We start from the raw sequence: 18,010 nt of genomic DNA, 5'->3' as shown, positions 1-18,010 counted from the left end.
GGAGGCAGGGGGCCCCTCCCGCGCGCACCGCGAACGTCAGCGGTAACAATCACCCTGACGGACAAATCGAGCCAATCCTACGCGGAAGTGGTGGCTGCGGCCAAGGACAGTGTCTCCCTGACCGATCTCGGCATCAACACGATGAGGATGCGGAAGACCATCACCGGAGGTGTCATCTTAGAGGTCCCTGAGGACCAGGGAAGGGAGAAGGCCGCAGCGCTCGCAGCACAGCTGACGCGGGCTCTGGACCCGAACGAGGTCCGCGTGGCGACCCCCTTCCGAGCCGCGGAGGCAAGGGTGTCCCTGATAGACATAGCGGCCACCAAGGCGGAAATCCAGAACACCCTGGCGAGGGAGAGCGCCTGCAAGCCGGAGGACATACGGCTGAGAGAAATCCGCCCCGCCCGGAACGGTCTTGGCACCGTATGGATACGAGGCCCTGCCAGTGCAGTGAGGAAACTGGCCCAGGCTGGAAAGGTCGCCATAGGCTGGTCGACGGCGAAGGTCGAAGCCATCGAACGGAGACCGTTACAGTGCTAGAGGTGCCTTGGGATAGGACACACGGGGAAGACCTGCACCGCCAAGGAGGACAAGGGGCACCTGTGCTTCAGATGCGGCGAACCAGAGCACCAGGCGACAGCATGCACTACTGCGAGCCCGAAATGCCTGCTCTGCGAGGCGCTTGGAGCACCGTCGGTGCACAGGATGGGGGGACCGGCCTGCGCCCCCACGAAGAAAGGCTGCAAGAGGCAGCGCGAAAGGCTCCCCGTCGCAAAGCGACCCTAAGAGCGCGAACAAGGAGGTAGGCACGGAGGAAGCCACAAACAAGGAAAGAACACCAAAGAATTGAGAATGCGCATCCTCCAGACTAACCTGGGAAGGTCAAGGCGAGCACAATACCTGCTCCACCAAACCATCCGGGAGAGCACGGTCGCCCTAGCGGTGGTGGCGGAACCATACAGAGTTCTGGATGCCCCGGAGTGGGTCGGAGACACGGACGGAATGGTTGCCGTCACCTGGACATCAACGCCCGGGGCGTACGCCCACGGAGCCCTGCTGGAACGCGGCAACGGGTATGCCGCGGTCGAGTGGGCAGGGATGATGGTGGTGGGGGTGTACGTGTCACCTAACAGCGGACGGGCAGCGTTCGAAGAATTCCTAGACGGAGTTGGCGACTGCGTCAGGCGACGACTCCCCCGACAAGTGCTCGTCCTGGGAGACTTCAACGCACACTCCACGGAATGGGGGAACGCCAGGACCAACGCGAGCGGCCGCATGCTATCAAACTGGGCCGCGGGACTTGGACTTCTGTTAGTGAACAGGGGCTCGACCAGTACCTGCGTGACGTGCAGAGGGAGCTCCATTGTTGACATAACATGGGCCTCCCCCGAGGCATTCAGGCGGATCTCAGGCTGGAGAGTGGCCGAAGGGGTCGAGACGCTGTCGGACCACCTCTACATATTCATGGAGGTGGACGCACCTGGACCTGGAATGCCGACGACAAACGACGGGCGCGGCCCGCCGAGGGGGAGACACGCTCGCCCACCACCTAGATGGAAAATAAAGGAGAGGAATGAAGATCTACTCCAGGCGGCTGCTATAGCAACAGCTTGGAGCTGGGAGGCCTCAACAACGACGACCGAAGCAGACGTGGAAGAGGAGGCCGAGAACCTCCGCCAAGCCATGATAGCAATCTGCGACGCATCCATGCCACGAGCCACACCGGGCACGGTGCGAAGCAGAGCAGTTTACTGGTGGAACCCCGACATCGCGGAACTGAGGACGAGATGTGTCCGGGCTCGAAGACAGTACCTAAGGGCCCGCCGCTGGCGACGACGCGACGAAGAAGAAGTCTCCTTGCGCTACCGGACGTACCGCGCGCTACGGCGCTCGCTACAAAGGGAAATTAAAAAAGCGAAGGACCGTGCCTGGTCCGAACTGGTCGAAACAGTCGAGTCGGACCCATGGGGGAGGCCATACAGGACGGTGACACAGAAACTACGCGCGAAGGACCCCCTGACTACGGCGGAAATGGAACCTGCGCTGCTGACGCGGATCACCGGAACGCTCTTTCCCCCACAAGAAAACAGAGCGGCGGAACGGCCACGGGAAACGACACGACCGCTGGAATGGAGGGACGACTGGGAAGTCACGGAGGAGGAGATATGTGAGGCAACCAGAAGAATGTCCGCCCGCAACGTGGCACCGGGCCCGGACGGAATCCCTGGCCGGATCTGGGGGGAAGTGATGGGGGTCACGGCTCCCAGACTCCGGCACCTCTTCACAAGATGCCTGAGGGAGGGAGTCTACCTCCGGGCGTGGCGGACGGCGAGGCTGGTCCTGCTCCATAAAGAGGGCCGACCGACGACCTCGCCGTCAGCGTACCGGCCGATATGCCTACTTGACGAGGTCGGCAAACTACTCGAGAGGGTAGTCGCCGCCCGGTTGGAACGACACATAGCGGGCCAAGTGCCAGGTTTGCACGAAAGCCAGTACGGCTTCCGGAAGGGGCGCTCGAGGATTGACGCGGTCAGACGCGTACGAGCGATTGCGGAGGACATGGTCTCCCGGAAAGGCGTGGCGCTGGCGGTTTCCCTGGACATCGTCAATGCGTTCAACACCATGCCATGGGACAGGATTGTGACGGCCCTGGAGCACTTCGAGGTTCCCAGCTACCTCGTCCGATTGATACGAGCCTACCTCGACGACAGGTGGGTGTGTTACACCAGTAAGGAAGGAGAGGAAAAGCGATCCGTTGAGCGTGGCGTCCCGCAGGGCTCGGTGCTGGGCCCCATACTATGGAACGTTGCGTACGACGAGGTACTACGATGCCCGCTACCCCCAGGCGCGGCCATAGTATGCTATGCGGACGACACCCTAATCCTGGTCGAGGGTCGTGGCTGGCACGAGACGCTGCGCATTGGCGGAATCGCAACGGCCTATGCGACCCGTGCCGTGAACGAACTGGGCCTGAGAGTCTCCCCTGCGAAGTCGGAGGCCACCTGGTTCTTTGACAGGAAGAGGCGAGGGACACCACCGCCCGGCCTATGCATAAACATGGCAGGTAAAACCGTCCGGGTGGGATCACAGATGAAGTATCTGGGACTCACCCTCGACAGCCAGTGGACGTTCGAGCCACACTTCGACTCACTGATCCCGAAGGTGTCAGCGGCTGCCAATGCCCTGTGCGGTCTACTACCGAACATCGGCGGGGCCGGAGACGCGGTGCGCCGACTTTACGAGGGCGTCGTTCGGTCACGAGTGATGTATGTGGGGGCCCCAGTATGGGCGGACGACCTGATGGCAAGCCGTCGCAGCATTCTGCTCCTGAGAAGACTGCACAGAATGACCGCCATCAGAATCATTAGGGGATACCGGACGGTGTCGCACGCGTCGGCGTCCACCCTAGCCGCGTCCCCCCCGTGGGAGCTGCGGGCGCTGGCGCTCAAAAAGAGATACACCCGCCGGAGAGAATGGCTCCCGGGAGAAGACCCCACCGAGCAGGCGGCTTCAAACGACACAGGAACCGTCGAAGAGGACACATGGAACCTGTGGCGATCCCAACTGATCAACGGGAGAAGCGAACACCGAGGCGCGGATGCGGGCCTACCAAACTGGGAGGCATGGAGGAGCCGCCACGGCCTCCCACTCACATTCAGGATGACACAAGTACTCACCGGACACGGCGTGTTCGGCGAGTTCCTGAAGAGAAAACGGCGAGATACGACAGACATCTGCCACCACTGCGGAGAGGGCAGGGACACAGCGCAGCACACCCTGGAGCTCTGTCCGGCGTGGGAGCTGCTCCGCTACACCCTGTGGCACGCCGTAGGAGAAACGTTGACCCCCTCAGCGATTGTGGAAGCGATGTTGAGAGGATCACAGGAATACGAGACCGTCCGCCTCTTCTGCGAGCGAGTTATGCTCGCGAAGGAGCGAGCGGAAAGGGAGAGAAAGAAAAACTCTCAACCCTGCAGGATAAGACGATGGAGAAGGATGGCAGTCAGACGACCCAGAGCCGCCCCGCCTCCACCCCAACGGACTACGACCAGAAGAAGTGACAGCACTAGGAGCAACGACATCCACCTAACGCCTACTCAATAGCCGGCTCGAACTAGAGAACGCGTGAAGTGGGTGCAAATGAAGTTAATTCATAAGAGAATCCTGGAGCATCCCTGTCATACGCGTCGGGTGGTCATCGTGGAGCTTTAGTCGGTAAGAGTCCGACACTACTCTGCTGTTACGCAATTACTGGAACAGCGGAGTGTCCATGAGGATTTCTCCACGTAAAAAAAAAGAAAAAAAAAATTTGTATGTGAGTTACTCTGGCTTATCAATATGCCCTGTTCAAAGTTGGCCAAGCTGAATACTGTCACAGGCCTCTATCTTCCTTAATAAGAGCTGTAGGGGATCGAATAATGAGACTACCAATATGTGTACTCGTTAGTGAATTTGAAACAGATCTTGTCGCGAACAGATCTTATTCGTTTATTCATTATCGTCAGAAGAAGGCCAAAAGATACAAATTCGTCTTGTTTTACGGTTACATGTAGCGGCACCATTGTTTTGCCCGGAGCTTATAATTCCTTACAATACCTCTTGATATTCCGAAGCAAAACAACAACATGGTTTGAAGCAAATTCTAACTATTGTGCCGCTACAGAGCGTTTTAAGGCATGCATAAATTGAATGCATCTTTGTTGAGTCTAGATGATCCAGAATGGCGAACTACCGCAAGTAGAGCAACTAATCGAAATACTAGACATGCACATATACGTAATATGTTTAACATGGATAGGAAATTGTTTTGAAATTTAACAATCATTGCAATAATTACATCGGTTCGGAAGTCGTATTACTAGATACTTATTGTAATATCGTAAAGTAATTCGAATTAGAAATCAGTTGAAAATAGAAAAACCGTGTACGTCGTGTTTCTGTGGTTCGTTTACATTTAAGAGTGCCTACGTGACTAAAGGCATGTAGTTGGTAGTTCTTACATAGGTATGAGGGAAACAATAGACAACGTTAGAAGAAGGACGGTTTCGCTACGCAAGGCGAGTCGAAAAGTGTGCGTGTTGCGAGAATCAGAGCTAATTGAGTCGTCGAAGGGTAGAGTCGTTAGAGGTATCGAGTCGTCGAAGAGTAGAGTTGTGAGAATTGATAGAGTTGTTAGAGAGAGAGAGTGTGTGTGTGTGTGTGTTAGATTCGTTGTGACGAGAGTGGTCAAATAACTGTAAAGTTATTTGATATAGATACGAGTATTGCATTTAGTTTCCGTTAAATAAATATCGTTTCCTGTCCAATTTATATATGTATATTCAACTTAATATTAATAAGTTGCAAGTAATCGGGAAAAAATTTCTATCCTTATTTTCCGATATTACATTATTTTCACAGATTTCAATTCACTTATCCATTGATTGATATTAGGACAAATGAGGAACTTCGCATCTTGTTAGATTAACAAATAAAATGTATTGTTCCTGATAAATGGTATGCAGAATAGTATTGGAAATAAAAGACTGGTTTATATTACAGTTCAAGTGACTGATAGTAGGAAAGCAGTGATGGAAAGTGAGGCAACGTATTATAAAATTGAATCCCTAATTATAGCATCTAGATAGTATTTTGAGTGTGGACGGAGGACAAAATTATGACCTAGCCGGTCGACTTGCAACCATAAAGCGCGAACTCGATGAATACGAAGCGTCTGGGAAGGCAAACAGAATCTTCCTAACATCTTGCCGCAGCTCGTTCGATGAACTTTGGAGGAGGATACTCGCGGTTCAAGAAGAGTTAGATGGGTTAGATGAGGGGGAAGATGCGCGTGTAGCTTCGTTGTCGCAAGAGCATCGGGAGCTTGACGTGCGGTTCCTAGGTCTCTTTGAGCAAATGTCAGCAACAACCCCGTCGACAACAAAAACAGGCGAGACATGCCGGAAACCAGAGCCGACCACCTTTCCAGAGGTCCGCGTGCCCCAATTCGACGGTGCCCTCGAGAACTGAACCTATTTCTACGACACGTTCTCATCCATAGTGGACCGTAACGAAAGTTTGCCGAATATCCAAAGTTCCAGCATCTACGCTCATCTATAACTGGACGGGCCGCACAGAGTATCCAGTCATTAGTACTCACAGAGGCCAACTATCCCATCGCGCTTGACACACTGACGGATAAGTTCAATTGCCCCCTCCAAATCTGCATGCGCCATTGGAATTTGATGCGCAACTATCCGGAAATCAAAAAGGAAACTCCACAAGCCCTAGAGGATTTTTTGGAAACCATCAGCGTAAATCTAAAGGCGCTCGAACACCTAAAAGGGCCCGTCACATCAAATATAGCGATTATCGAATTGATCGCGTCGAAATTGCCCTCGTCCAGCCTGCGTAAATGGCAACGCACACTGCCCCGCCAGCAGGTGCCATCCTATCAGCATCTGATACACTTTCTCAAAACACGGGCGAACGGGACTCAATTCCTCTCTAGAGCGAAGGAATCAAAAGAGTCAATCCACAAACACCACAGTCAGCGAACAAGCATACCGCATGGGCGAACCCTTGCTACAACCAGCAGAACGGTAGTGTGTCCGACCTGCAACGGACCTCACGATATCAGACACTGTAAAATCTTCAAGGCCAAATCATCGACCAAACGTTTTCAGATCGTGAAGAAGGCATCGTTGTGTATAAATTGCCTAGGCAGAGGACATTCGCCGACACAGAGTACATCGGGTTCGTGTCGTATCTGCGGTCACCGACACCATACTTACCTACACCGCGAACAAACCCAGGTAGACTCACGGTCGTCGAGCGGTCGATCTTCGAGCGGTCGATCGTCGAGCGGTCGATCGGCAAGCGATTGGTCGCCGAGCAGTCGGTCGTCGGACAGTTGCTCATCGAGCGGTCGGACGTCGGGCAGTCGCGCACCGAGCGGTCGGTCGTCGGGTAGTCGTTCATCACACAAGCGAGCCTCCACCGAACAATCACCATCTGGATCATCGAAATCGCGGTCGTCCCACAAGTCGAGACGAACATCCGACACTTCACGGAAACATACATCTTCAGCTCCAAGAGGTACGAAAGGGCATGCCTCGTATGAGTCACGCTCAGCCCGGATCAAGAACACCACCCCTACCTCCTCGTCCAAGTCCCAACCGGGGCAAAACTGACTGTCCGAGACTACGACAGCAAGGGAGATCGGACTAACAAACACATCTCCCCACAGCCCTCTGCATCATGATCTGCTGGCCACAGCACAGATCAAGGTTTTGAACAAACAGGTACAACCAATCCGAGCCCGAGCCTTACTCGACACTGGGACGAGCATGAACTTCATGACCGACAAGCTCGCGAATTCCCTCGGTATAAAACAAAGGAGATGTGCGATCCAGATCGGAGCCCTCGACAATTTGAGCACAACGGCAAAACGATACACCACGGCCACAATCACGTCGACGGACGGCAAGTATAAGAAAACATTGAGATTTCTTGTTATCCCGGCCATGTCGACTTTCATACCAAGCGAGCCCATCGACCCCTCGAGTCTGGGATTACCCAGAAATATTCAATTAGCCGATCCACACTTCCATTGCCCAGCCCCGATCGATGTCTTACTTAGTACCGGATCAACATTTGCGTCGCTGTGCATAGGGCAGGTCAATCTGGCGCAACCAGGCGAACCTGAACTACGTCTACAAAAAACACGGCTCGGCTGGGTAATCGGGGGGAGTCCAACGTCCCAAACCGCGATAAATACGTTCCACGCAACCACAACGGCTCTGCAAGGGGACCTCGCACGGTTTTGGGAGATCGACGAGGGACCGGCCACTACTCATCTTTCGGAATCTGAACGACTATGTGAAGAACATTTCCGAAACCATGTCCGACGAACCAAGGAAGGCAGATACATCGTTGCATTATCATTCAACGAAAAGCTTTCCTCACTCGGGTCATCGAAGGCCGCTGCAATGAGCAGGCTCGCCTCTCTTCATCGTCGATTCCAACGCGACAAACAATATGAAACCGCGTATAGTGCTGTGATCCAAGAATATTTAGACTTGGGTCAATGACGAAGATCAACACGGATCACGCCACCGGCTACGGATATTATTTACCACATCACGGCGTGATCAAGGAATCGAGCGACACCACCAAGCTCCGGGTTGTGTTCGACGGCTCAGCATCAAGTACCACGGGAGTGTCTCTAAACGACGCCCTTCATACGGACCCGAAATTACAAGAAGACCTGAGAAACATCCTATTGAGATTCCGGTCATTTCAATATGTCCTTACCGGCGACATCGAGAAAATGTACCGTCAATTCATCCTACGTCCAGAAGATCGTCCTTATCAAAAGATTCTGTGGCGTGCCGACAACGGAGAGATCGAAACATACCGACTCAACACCGTAACGTTCGGTCTATCCGCAGCCCCGTATCTGGCCATCCGATGTCTCAAACAGTTGGCAGAAGACGAGGGACCTTGATTTCCGAGAGCAGCGCAGATCCTGCGGCGAGACTTCTATGTCGACGATGCGTTGACCGGAGCCGATACGAAGGACGAAGCCTTATCAGTCAGGAATGATCTCACGAAATTACTTAAGCTAGCCGGTCTAAATATCCGCAAATGGGCATCAAACGATCGGGATCTGCTACGAGGGCTACCTGAAGAAGACACCAACCAGAAATTACATCTCGGTGAGTCATCCACGTTAAAAACACTCGGCGTCTTTTGGGATTCAGCCGACGATGCCATACTCTATTCGGTCAAGACGATCAGTGACACTTCCCGAGTCACAAAGCGATCAATCAGTTCAGTCATCGCACAAATCTATGATCCACTGGGATTGCTCGCGCCGGTAATCGTTCGAGCAAAAATGATTTTGCAACAAGTCTGGACATTGAAGGTAGATCGAGACGAATCCCTTCCGACAGACGTACACACAGAATGGATCAAATACCACACCCAATTGCCGTTGTTAAATGTGGTAAGGTTCCCTCGGAAGACCATCATTGAATCCGCAACGAAAATTGAGCTACGCGGATTCTGTGACGCTAGCGAAAGGGCATATGGGGCGTGCGTCTACGTGCGGACGACGGACCGAAAGAACAATATTTGGACTCGACTCCTCACGGCGCGGTCGAAGGTAGCGCCGCTCAAATCGCTGTCCATACCACGTCTCGAATTAAGCTCGAATTAACTTATTTTGACGTTCTTGATTTCGTCAATACGACAGGCCCTGGCGACCAAGATATCGCGGATAGTATACTGGACTGACTCCACCATCGTGCTCCATTGGATCAGGTCTTCGTCGCACACCTTGAAAACATTTGTGGCGAATCGAGTCGCTGAGATACAGACCAAGACCAATACCTCCGACTGGCGTCATGTGCCTACCGACGATAATCCAGCGGATCTCATCTCCCGAGGCAAGACGCCCAAGGAATTCCTATGTCCGTCCATTTGGAAAAACGATCCAAGGTGGCTCCTGCAAAGCGAAAACTATTGGCCGGTCTGGAGCCCGACACCGGTAGTCGACCTCCCGGAGCAAAAGAAGACGATCTGTCTGAGGACGAATATTAGCGACAACACACTCCGCCATCGTTACTCGTCTTGGCCAAGACTAATAAGAATCGTCGCCCGGTGTCTTCGATGGAGACATAAGCAACACCTATCTGCCCATCTCACCACAGACGAACTGACTGCAGCGCACAACAGACTAATAAAAATATTACAATCCAGTCGTTTCGCGCCTGAAATTCGGATCCTCCAGAAAAATCGAAGCGAGGATGTTGGAGGGAAACTACAGCCATTAAACCCCTTCCTCGACGAAGATGGGCTACTCCGGGTAAGAGGACGACTAACCAACTCCGCCATACCCTTCAGCCAAAACACCCGATCATCCTACCGAAATCCCCGGTGACAGAGCTAATTATAGAGCAAGAGCACCGGAACAATCATCACACAGGGACACAAGCTACACTATACGCGGTGAGACTGCGCTATTGGCCGATCGACGGTCGTAGCCAGGTATGGCGCACTCTCAGAAGGTGCGTCCGATGCTGCAGAGCCAACCCTCCACCAGTGGAATACTTGATGGGTGATTTGCCAGAGGCGCGTATTACCGAATCGCGGCCGTTCACGAACGTCGGAATCGACTACTGCGGCCCATTCTACATCAAGGAGAGGAGGGACCGCAACCGACGTAAAATCAAGACGTACGCCGCCATATTCGTTTGTCTGGCGACAAAGGCGGTCCACGTAGAGTTAGTCAGCGACCTAACCACCGACGCCTTCTTGGCCGCGCTACGCCGTTTCATCTCGCGGCGAGGATACTGCGCAACGATCCTCACCGACAACGGCACCAATTTCGTCGGGGCTAATCGGCAGCTGCAAGAACTCCGGACCCTATTGCAGTCCGACGACCACCAGGATAGGGTACAGAATTTTCTCGCCGACCGACAAATACAATGGCGTTTTAATCCTCCGAACTCACCACATTTTGGCGGCTTATGGGAAGCCGCGGTTAAAGCGTTCAAACGCCATCTCATCCGCGTGGTCGGCACGGAGCTCCTGACCTTTGAGCACCTCAACACCCTTGTGATCGAAATTGAAGCCATTCTCAATTCACGCCCACTGACTCCCATCTCATCCGATCCGAAAGATCCTCCTGTCCTCACTCCCGGACATTTTCTGATCGGTGACACACTAACCAGTTTACGGGAGCGTGATTTCAGGACAGTTCCATCAGGCCGGCTATCCAGTTGGCAGCGCATTCACCAGATTAAGCAGCACTGCTGGAGCAGATGGTATCGAGAATACCTAAATGAGCTAACCCGCCGCAACAAATGGGACAAGGGCAAACATAACATTCGTGAAGGCACCGTAGTAATCCTCAGGGAGGATAACGTACCCTCTATGCAGTGGCCTTTGGGCCGCGTAATCAAGATCCATCCAGGAGCCGACGGAATCATCCGGACCGCTACCGCGCAGGCGGCAACAAGCATCCTCGACTGCGGTGTCAAAAGACTGGTCCCCTTGCCCATCCACCCAGATCCAGACGAGGCCGAACGTCCACACGGAGCGAAGGAGGTCACCAACGACACACCTGACTCCACAGCCAGAATTTGATCGGTGCCCTCTCAACGGGGGGAGGATGTTACGCCGCCTAAAACATCTGCACGCCAGCCCGGGCGACCGGACAACAACCGACCTGCGTAACGTCACTTCGATCCTCAATAAACTTAAGGACCCACCATAACTTTCATTTCCCTGTATTGTTTCGCCCTGTGTCTTCAACCCGTTTGTCTTGAAGAATTTCTAAAGCTTAAAAATATTCTCGAGACACAGTCGGTTTTTAGAGAGGTCCTTGGGTTTATTAGTCGCACTTAAAACACGGAGAAAGCGGGTATGCACCCATTAGGAAAATCCGAATAGCCCTGTAATAAAACAAGCTAGGTTTTTCTCACGCTCACAGTCATCTATCCACCACGATGGTTGTTTCGATCGTTCGCGGAGAGACGCGATCGCGAGATATCACGTCAACGAGAGTTGTAAGTTCCCGTTACGATTAAATAATCGACGCCACGAACTGATCGATTCCCTTATTTCGATTAGGATAATAAGGGTAGTTCAATGAATTCCACAGAATTAACACAAATAAATTAACGTTTATTTTAACAAATTATCAACTAGGAAGACATAAAGAGAACAACAAAAAGAAATGTAACTGCGTTTTGCTTGTTAAGTAATGCGCGATATAAGAGATGTGTTGACGGTTCGGCTTCTCGAAGAGTTCTGCTCGCCTTTCGATTTTTCCCGCTTTTTATGGAAGGCGACCCCCACTACGTTCGGACCACGCCACATTCTTTTACGCGAGGTAAAATAACGGCCACGAATCGACGTTTCTGGAGGTCGCCCTGCTTAATGAACCATGCGCTTGCCACTACAATGTTTGTTTGCCGGGCAGCCGCGACGATCCATCTGCGACATTATAGTGCCGCGAACGACAGTTAAGAATATGATCTATGGTAAGCCGCATGGCGTAACATTCTCCCCCCGTTGAGAGGGTACCGATCAAGTTAGGTTGAAGTTCCCATCTTAGTTCGTCTCGGTGGCTAGTTGTTCGGGTTTCTCTAAATCGGGTTGAATTGGCAGTGGGACAAGCCTTTTGACGGCCCGATCCAAAACGCTCTTTGCCGTCTGAACTGTAGCTGTCCGGATGACACCATCGGCGCCTGGATGAACCTTGATAACTCGGCCCAGAGGCCAATGCATGGAGGGAACGTTGTCCTCTCTGAGGATGACGATTGTGCTCTTTTGGATGCCGTGTCCACCCTTGCTCCACTTATTGCGGTTGGTTAGCTCGTTCAAATACTCCTTATGCCAGCGGTTCCAAAAATGCTGTTTAAGCTGTTGGATATGCTGCCATCTGGAGAGTCGGTTCGATGGAATGTCTCTGAAATCTCGATCACGTAAGCACATTAGTGAATCGCCAATGAGGAAATGTCCGGGAGTGAGGACTAGGAGATCATTTGGATCGGTGGAGATAAGAGTTAGCGGGCGGGAATTGAGGACTGCTTCTATTTCTATGATAAGAGTATTCAATTGTTCAGAGGTGAGTAACTCGTTGCCGGCTACACGCCTGAGGTGGCGTTTAAATGACTTCACCGCTGCTTCCCATAGCCCACCGAAATGCGGTGAATGAGGGGGAATGAAGCGCCATTCGATTTGTTTGTCGGCTAAAAATGCGGTTACTTTTTCTTTGTGATCGTCCGATTGTAATAAATCATGAAGCTCTCGTAATTCGTTGCTTGCTCCTCTGAAGTTGGTGCCGTTATCAGAATGGATGGTGGAGCAATACCCTCGTCGAGCGATAAATCTGCGAAGAGCGGCGATGAAGGCTTCGCTAGTGAGATCGTCAACAAGCTCGATGTGTACCGCTTTAATTGCTAGGCATACGAAAATGGCTACGTATACCTTTATCTGACGACGGTTACGATCTCGTTTTTCTTTGATGTGGAACGGCCCGCAGTAATCGACGCCGACGTTTGTGAATGGGCGAGATTCCGTTACTCGCGCCTCCGGCAGATTACCCATCACGTATTCTACCGGCGGTGGTTGAGCGCGGCAGCAGCGGACGCAGCCTTTGATCGCCCGCCATACTTGACTTCGACCGTCGACGGGCCAGTATCTTTGTCTTACTGCGTATAACGTAGCCTGCGTTCCGGAGTGCATGTGGATCTTGTGCTCGTGTTCTATGATGCGTGTTGTAACGGATGACTTAGGTAATACTATGGGATGTTTCTGGGCGAAGGTCATCGACGAATGACTGAGTCGACCCCCGACTCGCAATATTCCTTCCTTGTCTATGAATGGATTGAGTCGCGTGAGCTTACCCTTTATCGCCGCGTTCCGATCTTTTTGGAGTGTACGAATTTCCTCGGAGAGATGGATGTTTTGCAACAATTTTATCAGCTTATTGTGCGTTATGCGTAATTCGGTAACGGTTAGGGGTGCCGCTCGGTTCTTTTTCTGTTTCCAACGGAGGCAACGAGCTATGATTCGTATCAACTTGGGCCAGGATGAATACCTTTGCAACAAACTGTAATCGGAGGGGTTTGCGGACAGACAAATCGCCCCTTTCTGCTCCGGTAGTTCAATTTGCGGTGTTAGATCCCATGTCGGCCAATAGCCTTCCGACTGGTAGAGCCATGCAGGACCGTGCTGCCAGATGGTTGGGCGCAGAAACTCTTCGGGTGTTTGGCCGCGTGATATTAAGTCCGCCGGATTGTCGTCGGTAGGAACGTGGCGCCAATCGCGGATGCTGGTTTTTGTTTGAATTTCGGAGACTCTGTTAGCGACGAATGTTTTAAGGGTGTGAGGTGATGTATTGAGCCAATGGAGGACGATAGTGGAATCGGTCCAATAGATAGTTCGAGTAATTTTATGTGATAGGGCTTGTTGTACTGTCGACATCAGGGACGTAAGAAGGAGTGCTCCGCTCAGCTCGAGCCGAGGAATGGTCTGGCACTTGAGGGGGGCGACTTTCGATTTTGCGGTTAAAAGTTGGGTCCAAACACGGCCGTTGGTGTTAAGGGTTCGGAGATAAACACAGGCTCCGTAAGCCTTTTCGCTGGCATCGCAGAAACCATGCAGTTCAATTTCTATTGCGGACTCGATTATTGCCTTGCGTGGGAACCTGACGTTGTTTAATAAGGGTAATTGGGCATAGTACCTTTCCCACTCTATATGTAACTCGATCGGAAGTGATTCATCCCAATCGATTTTCGACGACCATATTCGTTGAAGTAGCATCTTGGCCCGAACAATCACCGGTGCGAGCAGACCGAGCGGATCGTAAATTTTTGCAATCTCCGAGCTGATGATTCGTTTCGTGACTCGGGAGGGCGTGGGTTTGACTTCGACCGAGTAAAGAATAGAGTCGTCGGATGAATTCCAAAACACCCCCAGCGTCTTCAAGGTTTGCGAGTCGCCCAAAAAATGTTGGTGATTTGTTTCTTCTAAGGAAAGTCCGTGTAATAAGTCATTATCGTTTGACGCCCATTTTCGTATGTTTAAGCCGGCCAGTTGAAGTAAATTGGTGAGTTCTGTTCTGAGCGTGAGGGCTTCGTCCTTCGTTTCAGCTCCGGTGAGAGCGTCGTCGACGTAGAAATCCCGCTGCAGTACCTGTGCTGCACGTGGAAATCGATGTCCTTCGTCCTCTGCCAGTTGCTTGAGGCACCGAATAGCTAGATACGGTGCTGCGGATAAACCGAACGTTACAGTGTTAAGCTCATATGTTTCTGTTTCTCCACTCGCGCTGCGCCATAATATCCTTTGATATTTCCGATCCTCTGGTCGTACGAGGAATTGCCGATACATTTTCTCGATGTCGCCAGTGAGTACGTATTGATGAGCGCGGAATCTAATTAATATACAAAATAAATCTTCCTGTAACTTGGGTCCTGTGTGAAGTGTATCGTTTAGGGAGGTTCCGGTAGTGCTTGGTGCCGATCCGTCGAAAACTACACGGAGTTTGGTGGTTTGACTCGATGCTTTGGTCACGCCATGATGGGGTAAATAGTATCCGTTGTCGTCGGAGTGGTTGTCATTGACCTTCGTCATGTGTCCCAACGCCAGGTATTCCTGTATTACCGTTCGATATTCTGATTCGAAGCGTTTGTCGTGCTGGAATCGGCGATTGAGTGAGGCGAGTCGTTTACTCGCCAGCGTTTTAGAGGATCCGAGTGACTGAAGCTGATCGTTGAAAGGTAGAGCGACGATGTATCGTCCTTCGCTGGTGCGTCGGGTGTGGGCTTGGAAGTGTTCTTCGTATCGTCGATCTGCCTCTGAGATATGTTTAATTGAGGGTCCTTCATCGATTTCCCAAAACCGCGCGAGGTCTGCTTGTACGGTCGTCGTGGATGTGTGAAATATGTTTGTCGCGGTTTGGGAAGTTGGACTCCCCCCGATTACCCATCCGAATCGCGTCTTTTGCAGACGCAGTCCAGGCTCGTCTGGCTGCGTGAGGTTGACTTGTCCCACACACATCGACGCGAGTGTTGAACCTGAGCTTAGTAGTACATCTATCGGAGCTGGTAAATGAAATCGTGGATCGGCCAATTTGAGACTTTTTGGTATCTCAAGTGTCGAACGATCGATGGGTTCGCTGGGAATGAAGGTTGATATGGTTGGAATGACAAGGAACGTTAATGTCCGCGTGTATGTACCGTCAGTGGAAGTGATCGTGGTCGTGATGTGTCGCTTAGAAGTCGTTGTCAAGGTATCTAGAGCTCCGATCGGGACCGAACATTTGTTTTGCCTTATCTTTAGCGATTTTGCTAATTCCTCGGTAATGAAATTCATACTGGATCCGGTGTCGAGCAACGCTCGACGACGGATTGGTTGCTGTTTATCATTCAAAATGTTAATCTGCGCTGTGATGACTAGATCATTGGACAGTAATTCGGATGCTATTGGTCTGATATGTTCGGTCATCAACGGAGTCGTCGATCGTCGGCGTCATTGGTTGTGTGTTCGTTTGTCACTGGGCGGTGGACTTGGAGACGCGGCTGTTCGTGGTGTTTCCGATCTGTGGTCTGTTGTGTGCTTTTTGCGACGAGTGGGTGATACGTAGGGCGGCAAAGAAGGTGTTGTGGATCGGCTATTTGATGGGGAAGATTTCGGGCTGGACGTGCTGGAACGAGACCCTGAATGGCGTTTTGTCCTATGCAGCATTGTATGATGTCGTTCTCCGCATACGCGACATGATCTTGCGAAACAATGCTTCGTTGTGTGCCCTTTCTCGAGGCAGTTGGGGCATAGTGATGCTCTTTTGACCTCCCGAATGCGTTCGCGAAGGGATTTGGTTTTGAAGGTGTCACATCTCCAAATGGGGTGTGGTCCTTGACAGGTGGGGCATGTTGGAGTAACCTATGTCGCCGTAAGTGCATGCCCTCGTGATGCGCGTTGACGGACCGGAGTAGTTTGTTCCGGTGATTCTCTTGTTTGTCTGACCCTGGTGATCGGTCTGGAGCTTCGTGCTAATCTCTCTAGGAAGTTTAGTAAATGAATGTACGGAGGCACCTCGTTATTGGGCAGCGTCATTTCCCATTGCTTTTGGATACTTAGTGGTATTTTCGAGAGGATGAGGCTGTTGAGCGTAGCACTGGTATCGAGGTAGGATTCTCCTAATTTGTTCAATGCATATATGTGTTGTTTAAATGTGTGGACTAAGCGCCTTAATTCCGTTGGAGATTCCTTGGTTATCCTTGGATAATCAATTATTGCCATGCAGTGACTGAAAGCTGTGTATCGTGTACATTCAAAACTCTCCTTGAGAACGGCTATAGCCTGACTGTAGTTTACATTACTAAGGGGTAACGCGTTTAAACAATCGGCTGCTTCTCCTTGCAGGGCGGACTGCAGGTAATGGAATTTTTGTATGTCAGTGAGACTAGGATTTTTATCGCTTGTGGAGGAAAAGGTATCATAAAACGTGTTCCATTTTTCTAAGCTTCCGTCAAAAGTAGGGAGCCGAAGATCTGGTAATTTAATGGATATCGGATTTAAACTTGCGGATGATGCACAGGTTGGAAGGTTTATGGATGTCGACGGCGAAGCTGTTTGCGCGTTCCTCAGAAGATTTTGTAGCCTTGTGTCTACCGCGACGTACTGGTCCCTTATTTCGAAGCCGCGTGCTTGTTCCTCCTCGTCTAATACTTCTAATTCGAGTTGGATCGCTTCGAATTGACTCGCAACTTCGGTCAGTTGTTTCTCGTAATTCGTTAATAAGGAGTTTTGCTGACTGTCGGATTGCTCGTACTCGTCCAGTCGGTTCGATAAGTATGTGAATCGGCCGCTACAATAGCCTCGTCTCCGACGCAGGGAGATGAGTTGGTCTTCGCTCGTCATCGTTGCCGAGGATAGGAGATGGTCGAAATAAGGAACGAGCTTACCTTACTGTCGTGCTGCGTGAGGTCGCGTGTATGTTTGGTGAGGAACGCCTTGTTCCTTCCCGACGGCCACTCGTTCGGTTGTATTGTTAAGTTGTGAAATTCGTTGCGTTGATGATTGTCCAGCTGCGACGGAAGGCTGCGTGGTTGCGTTCCCTTGCCAATGGGATGTGTTTCTTCGAAGATGACGCGCCTGACGTCACTGGTTTCGCTGTGGTGGAAGCTCCTGCTCCCGCTGCTGGTTTTGATAAAGTCACGTGGCACTGTGTGGTCACTGGTAAGTGCACTCTTCACTGGCACGTGATCCGGCTCGAAGGACCAAAATGTTTCGATCGTTCGCGGAGAGATGCGATCGCGAGATATCACGTCAACGAGAGTTGTAAGTTCCCGTTACGATTAAATAATCGACGCCACGAACTGATCGATTCCCTTATTTCGATTAGAATAATAAGGGTAGTTCAATGAATTCCACAGAATTAACACAAATAAATTAACGTTTATTTTAACAAATTATCAACTAGGAAGACATAAAGAGAACAACAAAAAGAAAT

At 51.5% G+C, this 18,010-nt stretch overlaps 3 protein-coding genes across 3 annotated transcripts; 2 read left to right on the top strand and 1 right to left on the bottom strand.

Moving 5' to 3' along the window:
• The first annotated feature begins 141 nt into the window (after positions 1 to 141).
• LOC117213403 lies at positions 142 to 540 on the top strand. The gene has a single exon (XM_033458752.1). It carries the CDS (start codon positions 142 to 144, stop codon positions 538 to 540), a length of 399 nt encoding a protein of 132 aa, XP_033314643.1.
• Positions 541 to 8,878: 8,338 nt separating this feature from the next.
• LOC117213402 lies at positions 8,879 to 11,133 on the top strand. Its single transcript, XM_033458751.1, has 3 exons — positions 8,879 to 8,989; positions 9,239 to 9,850; positions 9,889 to 11,133. The coding sequence occupies exons 1-3, from the start codon at positions 8,879 to 8,881 to the stop codon at positions 11,131 to 11,133; spliced, it is 1,968 nt and encodes a 655-aa protein (XP_033314642.1).
• Positions 11,134 to 12,584: 1,451 nt separating this feature from the next.
• On the bottom strand, positions 12,585 to 16,002 carry LOC117213401. The gene is made up of 5 exons (XM_033458749.1): positions 15,481 to 16,002; positions 15,228 to 15,353; positions 14,943 to 15,150; positions 12,673 to 14,765; positions 12,585 to 12,590 (listed from the first exon to the last, which is right to left on the bottom strand). Exons 1-5 carry the CDS (start codon positions 16,000 to 16,002, stop codon positions 12,585 to 12,587), a joined length of 2,955 nt encoding a protein of 984 aa, XP_033314640.1.
• Between the last annotated feature and the right edge of the window lie 2,008 nt (positions 16,003 to 18,010).

The sequence above is a fragment of the Bombus bifarius genome, unplaced genomic scaffold (assembly GCF_011952205.1).
Source record: "Bombus bifarius isolate JDL3187 unplaced genomic scaffold, Bbif_JDL3187 scf7180000009056_frag, whole genome shotgun sequence".
NCBI lineage: Eukaryota > Metazoa > Arthropoda > Insecta > Hymenoptera > Apidae > Bombus > Bombus bifarius.
Note: the sequence above shows the minus strand (reverse complement) of the source record. Positions and strands in the feature narration are given on the sequence as shown.

Coding starts and splice junctions, on each gene's coding strand:
- LOC117213403 (XM_033458752.1), top strand. CDS start 142: ATGAGGATGCGGAAGACCATCACCGGAGGTGTCATCTTAGAGGTCCCT.
- LOC117213402 (XM_033458751.1), top strand. CDS start 8,879: ATGATTTTGCAACAAGTCTGGACATTGAAGGTAGATCGAGACGAATCC. Junction 8,990..9,238: donor AATTGCCGTTGTTAAATGTG/GTAAGGTTCCCT, acceptor TCAATACGACAG/GCCCTGGCGACCAAGATATC. Junction 9,851..9,888: donor ACGAAGATGGGCTACTCCGG/GTAAGAGGACGA, acceptor CATACCCTTCAG/CCAAAACACCCGATCATCCT.
- LOC117213401 (XM_033458749.1), bottom strand. CDS start 16,002: ATGACCGAACATATCAGACCAATAGCATCCGAATTACTGTCCAATGAT. Junction 15,354..15,480: donor AAAAGACGCGATTCGGATGG/GTAATCGGGGGG, acceptor AACATATCTCAG/AGGCAGATCGACGATACGAA. Junction 14,766..14,942: donor GTTACAGGAAGATTTATTTT/GTATATTAATTA, acceptor GTTTATCCGCAG/CACCGTATCTAGCTATTCGG.